Here is a 12,345-nt window from a genome sequence, read left to right as displayed (position 1 = left end):
GTTGCTTACTTATTTTGGTTTTGGGTTGGTAGAAGGAAGGATCAGAGAGTGAATCATCTTGTACACAAAACGTGGACTGCATATCGTGATATCATGTTACGGTGGTGGAGCAATATTTTGGAGTTTGACAATGCGAATAGCGAAAAGGAACACAATGCTAACCCTCCAAAGCTGAAAAGGCGAAAGACATCTGCATCATCTTCTGGATACAGTACTGGTATGAATGGTACTGGCCGTACTGCGCTAACTCGTGTGCTGAGGTCACAAAAACGAGTGCAGGAAAAGGTCACTCCTACTTCCACACACGGCCATCCTTGTACAATATTATCATGGCTGATTGACAATAAAGTGGTTGTGTCAAGGGCGAGAGTAAAATATATTGCAAAGGGCAGTTGCCCAATTAAACAAGGGGAAGTAAGTCGAGAGGGGATCATATGCGACTGTTGCAAGAAGGTGTTTAGTCTTAGTGACTTTGAAAGTCATGCAGGCTGCAGTGAGACTCATGGTGGCTGCAGTTCCCACAGACCTGCTGCCAATATTATTCTGGAAAATGGAAAGTCTCTCTTAGAATGCCAGATACAACTCTTGAGTGAAAAAAGGAAGAGGAGCTGCAGATCACAACCACATAATAGAATGAAGGGTAATTGGCCTCCCGAAAATTATTCCACTTGTACTGTGTGTCATGAAGGTGGTCATTTGGTCTTATGCGATCTATGTCCCTCAGCATTCCACCAGAGTTGCATTGGTTTGAAGGTAGGTTTTTTGTTTCTGTATTTAACTTCACAGCTTGTAAATGTCCGCTGTTTTCATGTTTTTTTATATATTTCATATTGGCTTTAGCTTCTTATTTGCTCGAAAATTACTTTAGTTTAAGGACTACAAGTTTCAGATTCTTGACTCGTCTGTCCTAAATTGTTTGCTTCTGCAGGATGTTCCAGTTGGTGACTGGTTCTGTCCAGCTTGATGTTGTGGATTCTGTGGCCAAACCATACTCAAGAAGGACAGAAAATCTACTATGCATCATCGTACCTGTGGTCAATGCGAGCATGATTGTAGGTCAATTTTTCTGTATTTTGTTCTAGTAAAAAATAAAAAATCTGTTTATCTGTGTTAGCATATGCATGCTTCAGAATATTGTGTTAACCGGCATGTAATATGTTTTTTTTTTTGAATTGGGGTGTAGATCACACTTGGTGCATCAGCCCAAATAAGTTGGAAAGTGATCCAAAAGGGAATTGGTTTTGTAGCGAGGGCTGTAAAAAGGTACCACCATCACTATTTGGTTCTTTTGGAATTTATTTCTGTGCGTTTCAGCTTGATTAGGAAATATATCTCTAAAGCACAATGAAAGAAAGTTAGACCTTCTTTGAAAGACTGATATATAATACTTGATAGTTTCTGATATAACTAGTTATATATTGAGATAGTTAGACCAAATTAGATCATGACATAATAATTAAAACTGACCAAGTCAAGAATCCAGCCTGTGCAGCACTTAGTTATTGGTTTTGGCGTCTTTGTGAGCTCTGTTTCTGTATTTGTTAAGAGGTACTCACACAATCGCACATTACAGTGTGTACAATGCTTTTATGTAGAGCTAAAACAGTGCTCCTATATATGACATGACCTCATAGCTGGATATAATACCACTGCACATAGTTTATTCCTTAACTGAACCGGATGGTTACTCGATCCAATGCTGCTAGGAGAGATAGTAACTTTATGTTGACATTGGAAATAGGTATAGCTATCAGCTGAAAGTGCAACTTAGGATATCAGTGACTGACATATATCCATGTTTATCGCGATTCCAGTTTTAATTCATTCAATTAATATGTGGTTAAAATTTCTGTGAGGAGCTAAGGGTTGTGTTTCTTTTTCTGTGAGCCATGGATCTTACTTTTGCCAACATAATAATAACAGCTAACAAGCAACAACAAGCTTCTTGTTTGTTCGTTTTTCTCTTCCTATTGTTGACGTTGACATGACTGCTTTAAACTTTCAGATATTCTCTGGCCTCCATGAGTGTTTAGGGAAACAAATTCCAGCAGGTCATGGCAATCTAACCTGGTCACTGTTGAAGTCTGATAGTAACAACACTAATGACCCTAATAATGCTGCCATCACGGAGACTTACAGCAAGCTCAATCTTGCTCTTCTTGTGATTCATGAGTGCTTTAAGCCTTTTAAGCAACCTTATTGTGATACAGATCTTGCGGAAGATATGATATTCAGTAGAGGGTAAGTTATCTCACATCTTCTTTCCTGGGATTACTATAAACTGTTATCATGACTATCTGTTTGTTGTAATGTTGTATCTTTTGATAACAATTTATGTGACGATAATTTCTTTAATCTAATATTTACTTTCTAAGACCACCTTTTGGACTTTTCCAGGTCAGATGTTAATCAGATGAACTTTCAAGGGTTTTATACAATGCTTTTGGAGAGAAATGATGAACTAATAACTGTAGCTACTGTAAGGTGAGCTTGTTTCTTCGACTGTTTTGAGCTATTACATCACAACTCACAAGTGTTATGGTTTTTAAAATTGTTTATTTTCTTGCTCAAAGGATCCGTGGAGCGCAGGTGGCAGAAATACCACTTATTGGTACCAGATTCCAATATCAGCGACGTGGAATGTGTCGTTTATTAATATCTATGCTTGAAAAGGTAACATGCCAAATGTTCATTCAGTTTGCTAGCAACCTTGGATCTGTTGTCATGGAATTTAGTTGATTTTTATTATTATTGTTTGCTTATGTTTTCTTCTTTCAGATGCTAATGGACTTAGGCGTGGAGAGATTGATCTTGCCCACTGTCTCCAGTTTACTAGACAATTGGTCATCATTTGGATTTACAAAGATGACGGATTCTCAGAGGCTACAGGTTCTAGATTATACATTCATGGAGTTTCAGGGTACCATTATATGTCAGAAAAGTTTGATGAAGATCCCTCAAGCTGAACCTTGCCCATCAAAAGGTATCTCTTATGTCCTTGAACTTTTCTCAGAGTGATATAAGGTATCCATCAAGTTAGGTGGCACACTAGTTTATATATACCATTTTGCAGGGGCTCCACTGGATGTTGATAATGCTGAATCTTTAGCGTCAAGTGATGATAATGTCTCATTCACATGGAAAATTGACAATTTCTCTGCTTTGCTGTGTACCAAGAAGTACCCTGATACTCTCCTCACTGGTCAACTTAGATGGTACTTTTTTGAGATCTCATACCGTTCAAATGCTTAAGAGTAGGTAAACTTTGTGATATGTTACGGTTCTAAACTTGCCTTGGCTTGTTCATTCAGGCGGATTCTCTTGTATCCAAAGGGGAGGGGCACTGTAGATGACTTGTCAGTGTCTTTTGGTGTTGAAGGTGGCTCCGAATTGTCACTTGGGTGGTCTAGATATGCGCAACTCAGCATGACCATGGTTAATCAACTCCAGGGCAGCAAGTCAATAACAAAAGGTACTTTGTTTGCGAGTCCTGATGTTTATTTCACATTCATGTTAGCGGTCTTTTCCTGTTGGCTTGCCATTCCATCATTTTCTAGCAAATTTAATTTGTTAAGTCGGCTTGCCCTCTTTCTATTTCATTCTACTCAACTTTTACTGCAAATTGCAACAGAATGATGTTTTTTGTGATTGAGTTAATGAACAACTGCCTCTCTGTTGCAATGAATTGTTTTGACCTTCACTGTCCTGATCTTGGACATGTTTTGGTCTTGAACCTAGCAGGCCACTACTTATGTAACCACATATTGGGGTCTTATATGTTGTGTCAGTACTGAATTTGCTGCTTACTACCCCAAATTTGTCATCTATGACAAACTTGATTGAGTTCATATAAAACAACTAAGTTCCAAAAGCGGCTTCCCACTTCCTTCGTTAGTATTCCATTATTACCTTGTATGGAGCTGCTATCCTCTCTCAGCTCTCTGATTTTTGAAATTTTGATTTTGCAGAAACTAGACATCTTCTCAATAAAATGGGGAGTGACTTTGGATTCTTATCCTTAATGTCACTAAATGAGTTACATGACCTTAGTAAAGGGTATGTTGTGAATGATACATGTATCATCCAAGGAAATATTACAGTCCACAAGGCTAGAATTCAGGTGTCACATGTCCAGCAAACTGGTGCGGAGTCTGTAAAAGGTCCACGTTCTTCTTCCGCAGCGTGCAGGGACACTTGCTTAAAAAATGTGACTGCTTTCCAGGATGCCAAAACTTCTGAACAAGTTTGCATTGAGCTGTCTGATACCGATTCTGAGCCTACTTTGGAAATGGAGAAGAAGGAAGTTCCTGATATTTCTTCAACTACACGGAATGCCACTAGCTTTCAAAATGTGCCTGCCTCCCAGGGCTCAGCAAGTTCAGCAGAAATTATTGAGCTTTCTGATTCCAGCACTGACCATTCCCTCGAGGAGGAATTAAACTGTGTGTCCTCCGCATCACCTTCTGATCTCATGAACTTCAGGGGCTTGGCGAAAATAAAGAAAGAGTATGTTCCCCTACTCGAGGAAGTTTGTTCATGGCATCCTTCTCTTATTGAATGCCAAAAGCAGAGAAGTCCCGATTATACTAAATGGGCATTCACTGCCTTGGGAAAAGTTCTGCATTTTTTGAAGATTAAAAAGGTCAAGGATATGACGACATCTGTGTGTGAAGAACTAGAAGGATTATACACAGAGATGAAGGCCTTCAAATTTGACTTGACTTGGCTGGAGCCTCATGTTGAAACAGCTCTTGACATGAACAAGTATGTGGAAAGGGCAGCAGAGGTAAAGACACTAAGAGAGAATGTGAAGGATTTGGAGATTGAATCAAAGAGGCTAGAGGCTGAGCTCGTGGCAGTAAGAAATGATCTGGAAAAGGCTGGACAAGGCTTCGAAGGGATGACCATGGTTTGCGAATTAGGCTATGAGCTATCATAACTGTTAACCAAATGTTGGAGTGTCTGCTCATGCATTCAGTTCGCTTTTCTTTATTGCTTCTAGGGACGACTAATTTATCAAGACATTAACAGTTGTAGCAAAACAAATCAGTTCTAATTTCTCTGGAATGTTAAGTATATGAAGTAACTTATTTAATTTGTTGTACTACTTCTGGTAAGATTAGCTAAACGCAATTGCTCTTTCTTCTGAAGTTCTGATAGATTCAACCCGGATAGTGTTTTGTAAATATCATTTACATTTTTGGTCAAAAATGAAGTTAAGTTTGTCTAAAACAATAGAGAGAGAGTTACAAACTTAAAACAATTACATGATTGGATTCAAAATCTCTAACGTTAATATAAGTACTGTTTGAGCGGTATTGCATAAATGGGCCAGCTTTTCTGCCTTCTCACTTAAACGTTTCAGTACACTCTGATGGTCTCATTGTTTAGCCGGAAATGGGAATGCTCTGCTTTCCTTGGACCACCCATTTATTCATCCCCTGTTTTTCTTTCAAGTTCATCAAACGTTTTTACTTTATTTTTTAGATCTGACGTAGAAGCCCTCCTCCATTCCTCAAACCCTCGCAGTCTTCGTTCCCTCTGCCCCTTATATTCAGGTAAAATATGATCTTACAAACTTGATATGTTTTCACTGAATCTCATACCCATAACAAGTTTGATATACTCCCTTGTGAAATTGTGTGTGTGTGTTTTTGTTTCCGGGTAATTTTGGTTTGGTTTAGCTTGTAAAGTTGTGCTCTTTGGGTCCATGTTGGTTAAGATTTTTGGGAATGTTAGTTCAATCAATATTGTGATTTTGTGATTTTAGAATGACTCTTTGTTTTCTCTTCAGTGGTCCTGTGCTAATGTGTGACTGAGATGTATAGGTGTGTCATACATACTTTGTGTTTTTTGGCTGTTAAGCATAGTCCCATACAAATCTTGTGATTTTATGATCCAGACATGGATATTTGGGATGATCTTGATGAACTTCCGTTTATGATCTTGATGAACTTTCCAGTGATTATAGTGTTGTTTTTGGTAAAAAGAGGACTAAAGTTTGAAACTTTGAGCATCTCCACTCTTTCTTCCCCTATAATTTCCTCTGTCTTGTTGACATATATTTTACTAAAGATCTATTTTTTCTCAGAATTTGTAGCTAAAGATGTGAGCTTTTGGGATTTGGGGAAATTTTGGGGAGACAATTGATTTAGTTTGATTTGGGGGAAAGTAAATGTGGGGACTTTTTTGGCCATGGAGTGGAGCTGTGGGTACAGTAGGATATGGAGGTTTTTTGGGTCTTACTTTTTTTTTTTTTTTGGGTCTAGTTAGTTTGGGAAACTAAGAGAAAGCTCTCCCCATGTTTGGTTCTTTATATTCAGAATGGTTGATGGGTTTTGTGAATTCAGTAGTTTCTGTTGCATATATGTTGTATATGGTGCAATGGTGATTTGTTGTGTAAGCTTATAACGGGTTTCATGATTTAGGTTGGTACAGAGGAAGAATCACAGAGTGAAGCATCTTGCATACAAAGAGATGACCAAAAGTCATGTTAGCATGTCATCGTTGAGCAATTCGGTGGAGTTCGGCAATGAGAATGGTGAAAAGGAAGACAGTGCTTCCACTTTGAAGGTGAAAAGGCGAAAGCTATCTGCATCTTCATCTGGTTATAGAACTGATCATGATGGTACTCATCGAACTCCTGTTCTGAGGTCAAGAAATCGAGTGCAGGATGGTGAAAAGGAAGTCAATGCTGCCCCTTTGAAGGTGAAAAGGCGAAAGCTATCTGCATCTTCATCTGGTTATCGAACTGATCGTGATGGTACTCATCGAACTCCTGTTCTGAGGTCAAGAAATCGAGTGTAGGAAGTGGTTACTCCTAGTTCCACACACCATCATCCTTGTACAGTCTTATCTTGGCTAATTGACAACAATATGGTCTTGCCAAAGAAGAAAGTGTATTATCGTAGCGCAAAGGGGAGTCCTACTTTGGCTGAAGGGAATATATGTAGAGAGGGGATTAAATGCAACTGTTGCCAGAAGGTTCTTACACTTGGTACCTTTCAAAGTCATGCTGGCTGCAGTAACTACAGACCTGCAGCCAATATTTTTCTGGAAGATGGAAAGTCCCTCCTAGAGTGCCAGATGCAAATTATGACTGAAAAAGAGAAAAGGAGTTCCAGACCAGAACCAGATGATGTGATGAAAGGTAGCTTGCCTCGGATAGAAAATGAACGCTTTTGTACCGTCTGTCAGGATGGTGGTGATTTGATATTATGTGATTGATGTCCATCAGTATTTCACAAGAGTTGCATTGGATTGGAGGTAGATTATTTTTTCTTTTAAGTCTCTTCATATGGCTGGTGCAAAGTCTATTGTTTCATCTCTTATTCATCATATTATAACAAACTTTTCATTTCTTAGAACACATATTGATAGTTTTTCTTCTGCAGAATGTTCCAGAGGGTGACTGGTTCTGTCCAGCTTGCTGTTGTGTAATCTGTCACTGCAGCATAGAACCTACAATTCATTATCATAGCTGTGGTCAATGCGAACGTAAATGTACGTTAACTTTTTCATGCCAAAAAGAAACTTTGTGCCTTTTAGCATAATCATGCACCTGAACTTTGTGTAAGCAAATTAAAGAATTTTGTGTCTTTTCTTTCATTGTTTTTGTCTTTTTAACTCTTGTTTTAGATCACACCAGCTGCTGGATGGAAAGGACTCAAAGAAGCATAGATTATGTAGAGACTGGTTCAAAAGAAAATTGGTTCTGCAGCAACCACTGTCAAAAGGTATCTCAAACATGTCATCAATAGTTTGTAGTTTCCTTCTAAAATATACATACTTGCGTCTCAGCTTGACTGTGAAAAATATCTTGAAGCAGAATCAGAACACTGGACCTGCTTCGCAAAGCTTACCTGTGGCGCACAAACAACATAATTAATATGGACCCGTAGCTATATATGATGCCTCTTTAATTAATTACTAAATGAACTGATCTAGATGGTGATTTTGTTTAATTTTATGTGGGATAAAAGACATAGTAACACAGCATATCTGTGTAGCCCAAATGATGATCTTGTGCATATAAGATACAATCTCATATTCTCATACCTGTATGTATTGTCATGCTTCTTTAATTTAGTCCTAATCATGTGACTGATCTAGATGGTGATTCTATTTTATGTTCCTTGTTGACAAAGAGATAGTGACTTTATGTTGACAATCGAGCTATCAGCTAACTAAAAGCTTACGATTTAGTTGCTCAAGCTGAGGCAGATAAGTGGTGATATACATGCACGCATATGTATAACTTCTAGTGTTTGTTCATTCAATTAAGATTTGAATTATTTGAATAAAGCTCAGTGTCCTGTTATTTTTGTCAGATGTTGAACTGTGATTTATTGGGATCTTATTTTTGCTTACATAACATGAACAAGCTTCATGTCTAGTCCTTTATCTCTTCCTGTTAAAGACATTGATATGTCTGTGTCACACATTCAGATATTTTTAAGCCTCCATGAGCGTTTAGGGAAACAAATTTCAGTGGGTGTTGACAATCTAACTTGGTCACTATGGAAGTCCGTGAAATCTGATAGTGATTTTCCTAACGAACCTGATAATGATGCTGCAACGGAGAGCTATACCAAGCTCAGTCTTGCCCTTCAAGTGATGCAGGAGTGTTTTAAGCAACCTAACACCGGGAGACATCTTGCAGAAGATATCATCTTCAATGAAGGGTAAGAATTTCCTACTGTCATTCTTCCTGCTTTGTTGCTGCCATCACTTTTTACAGCACTGCTATTAGTTGAGCTTGGCACATGTGGCTTATTGTTGATTCTGCCTATCAGTTATTCCTCAACTTATTATCTACTGTATACGACCAAGTTCTTATCTTTGCAGGTCAAATCCTGATGGCATGAACTTTAAGGGGTTTTACACTATGCTTTTGGAGAAAAATGACGAATTAATAACTGTAGCTACTGTAAGGTGAGTTTATGCAGATTCTTATCGATAATAGTGAGCTCTATGTTGTATACGTTTTGTTTGAAAATTGCTTGTTTGGTTGACAGGATCTATGGAGCGAAGGTGGCTGAAGTACCTCTTATTGGTACCATATCGCAGCACCGTAACAAGAGAATGTGTCGTCTGTTGATGCATTTACTTGAAAAGGTAATTTACTGAATGTTCCTGCACTTCGTTTGTCAATCTTGGATCTGTTTTGGGTAACTTATTTTGTTGATTGCTTAGTATTCTTCCCTTTTATTTTCTTCTTTCAGATGCTTATGGAGTTAGGTGTGGAAAGATTGGTTTTGCCCGTTGTCTGCACGTCAATCGAAAAATGGAATAATGCATTTGGATTTTCAGATATTAAAGGTCCTGATATGCTACAGTTTCTGGGTTATAGATTCGTGCATTTCGAGGATACCAGTATGTGTCAGAAATGCTTAGCAAGGACATCTTTAGCTGAACCACGCCCATCAGAAGGTACTTCGTATGTTCATCAACTTGTTCCATGGAATGATGAAAATTAATCCATCAAGTTACGCTGGCACAGATGAATTTATATGCTATATTGCAGGAAATTCGCATGATGTTGGCGGAAGTGCTCATGATATTGATTTTAACGGGTCAAGTGTTGATAAAGTTTCATTCACATGGAAAATTTGCAATTTTTTGAGCCGTGGGAAGGAATACTCTGAGACTTTCCTCACTGATGATTTGAGATGGTTAGCATCTCCTACTATTCACATACTTAAAGTTTGTAAGTTGGTGCTATCTTATGGTCCTGAACTTCCCTTGGTTTGTGCACTCAGGCGGATGCTTATGTATCCCATGGGAAACACTGTTGACAACTTGTCAGTGTATTTGGATGTTCGAGGTGCCTCAGAATTGCCACTTGGGTGGTCTAGATGTGTGCAATTCAGCTTGACTGTGGTTAATCAACTTCAACACAGCTTGTCAATAACAAGGGGTATTCTGTTTCCTTTTTGTTTTGTGTATTTCACATATATGTTTGGATTCTTTTTCTGTTGTCTTGACATTAATGTTTATGGTAAAGTTAACCTGTTCAATGGAACTAGTGATTGTTGTATCCTGTTATGGTTTCCGACACAATTTTTCTGCAAATTGCAAGAGAGTAGTATTCTGCGTCGCACCAAGTATGATAATGAAAGTGAGGAAAAAATTTGAAGAGAATCAAATTATGTTTGTTTAGTTGTATGAAGTCGGTTATCTTGGACCATTTCTGTTTATGTTCGCGACTAAGGCTAAGTTGTAATGTTTATGATCTTCACCATTTCCTGGACATGTTTTGATCCTGAACCTAACAGGCGACTAACTACTTATTTAGTAAAGCAAGTACTAGAGCCTTTTATTCTTTGTATGTGTGTATGATTTGCTTATCTTGGCTGTCGATCTAAGAGAAAATTATTTGGCTAAGATGAGCGCTAGGTTCCAGAAAGGAATTCCCATTATTAGTTATTCTTTATTACCTAGTGAGGAACTGCTATATGTCTTCTTGATTAGTCGTATCTGATCTTTGATGTTTCAATTTTGCAGAAACTAAACATGTATTCAGTAATGAAGTTCGTAACTGTGGCTTCACATCACTGATTTCTCTAGATGAGTTACATGACCACAGTAAAGGGTTTCTTTTGAATGATACATGTATCATTAAAGCCAATGTTGCACTCTGCCTGCCTCAAAATAGGATATCACAAGACCAAGTAACTGGTAGCGCTATAAGGAGACCTGTGGAGGGGCATATGGAGCAAGGGCCTCCTTTAGATCCTTCTTCAGCAGCGCGCACTACCACGGGTTTTGAACATGCAACTTCCTTTCGGGACACGGCAAGTTCTGAACAACCTTGCACCGATGCTTCTTATAGAAGGATCTACCCCTTTTTCAAATTGGAGCCTCTGGAAGTTCCAGATGTTTCTTCAGCAGCGTGGGAGGCAACCAACTTTGGACACATGACCCCCCCTCAGGACACAGCAAGTTTTGAACATGTTTATATTGAACTCTCTGATACCACTACTGACCCTTCAGCTTCTTTGATTGAGGAATTTGACGTTATGTCCTCCACATCAGCTTCTGAACTCATGAAGTTCAGGGGCTTGGAGGAAATAAAGAAAGATTTTGTTCCCCTGCTGAAGGAAGTGTGTTCCTGGCATCCATCTTTGATTGAATGCCAAAAGGACAGTACTCCTGAGTATACTAAATGGGCATTCATTGCCTTGGGAAAAGTTCTGCATTTTTTGAAGACTAAAAAAGTCAAGGATATGACAAAATCTGTCTGTGAAGAACTAGATCGTATATACACGGAGCTGAAGTCCTTCAAATTTGACTTGACTTGGCTGGAGCCTCGTGTTAAAACAGCTCTGGATATGAGCAAGCATGTAGAAAGGGCAGCAGAGGTAAAGAGTCTAAAAGAGAATGTGAATGCTTTGGAGATTGAATCAAAGAGGCTAGAGGATAAGCTTGTGGCAGCAAGAAATGATCTGAAAGAGGCCGAAGAATCCTTCAATGAGAGAATTATGGATTCCGAGTTAGGTTATTGTCGTTTCCATGGAAGATAATGTCGTATAATCGTAAGTTTGACTATTCATAACTTTTCCTTTTACTTCTAGGGATAACTGATTTTCCCACATGAACACTAGCTAAAGAAATCAGTAGTCTTTATATGAGTATGAATCTATCTATCTAGATTTATCTGGGAATGTAAATATATGAGTATGATTTGAAAATGGCTTAATCTCTGGGATATCTCTCCCACTCCCAGGTACAGTACCTGCGCTAGCTTCTACTCCTTCTAGTTATGTATGTTTACTAAATGTAACTAACTACAGCTGAGAAATTTCTCTCAGCAGCTGGCTTCAGCTTCCATATTCACAATATATGATTTACTTTCATCACAAATAAACAAATTACACTCTGTACAACGGTCAATTAATAGGTTCTTTCTCTACAGAAGGACTCAGTCCACAGTTCCAACACCCATATTATGATCTGGGTACTCTTTTGGCAAAGCTGATAGCTTCTTTCTTCACAGTAGGACTAATGCTATAAAATTGTTGCAAATAGTCACCTACAACCACCTTCTTATACCCCTCAACATTACTGAACAATTCCCAATCGGCTCAGTCTGTGTTCGAGGACTTGGATTATAGAACAAAGCCACCGAAAACCTCTCTACATCCATTTGGGTAACAACCCTATGCCATGGACTTCTAAACATCCCATTGCTCATAATCTCTAGTAGGTCTCCCACATTCACTAGCATTGCCTCTTTTGGTCAAGGCACAGTGACCCATTTCATGTCTTTCAACACTTGGAGCCCTCCGCCGGCTTCAAATTGAAGGAGAGTGAGGGCACTGGCATTAGTGTGTGGAGTTAGAC

At 38.7% G+C, this 12,345-nt stretch overlaps 1 protein-coding gene across 1 annotated transcript; it reads left to right on the top strand.

The window, feature by feature from the left end:
• Positions 1-93: 93 nt before the first annotated feature.
• Positions 94-11,525, top strand: LOC101308638. The gene is made up of 19 exons (XM_004292067.1): positions 94-557; positions 929-1,052; positions 2,006-2,241; positions 2,398-2,484; positions 2,574-2,673; positions 2,779-2,983; positions 3,074-3,215; positions 3,312-3,472; positions 3,969-4,909; positions 6,439-6,763; positions 6,851-7,150; positions 7,639-7,736; positions 8,449-8,684; positions 8,848-8,934; positions 9,018-9,117; positions 9,225-9,432; positions 9,527-9,674; positions 9,762-9,919; positions 10,507-11,525. Exons 1-19 carry the CDS (start codon positions 94-96, stop codon positions 11,523-11,525), a joined length of 5,139 nt encoding a protein of 1,712 aa, XP_004292115.1.
• Positions 11,526-12,345: the final 820 nt, after the last annotated feature.

The sequence above is a fragment of the Fragaria vesca genome, linkage group LG2 (genome assembly GCF_000184155.1).
Source record: "Fragaria vesca subsp. vesca linkage group LG2, FraVesHawaii_1.0, whole genome shotgun sequence".
NCBI classification, from domain to species: domain Eukaryota; kingdom Viridiplantae; phylum Streptophyta; class Magnoliopsida; order Rosales; family Rosaceae; genus Fragaria; species Fragaria vesca.
The sequence above is the reverse complement of the archived record's forward strand: the minus strand, read 5'-3'. Positions and strand labels throughout refer to the sequence as shown.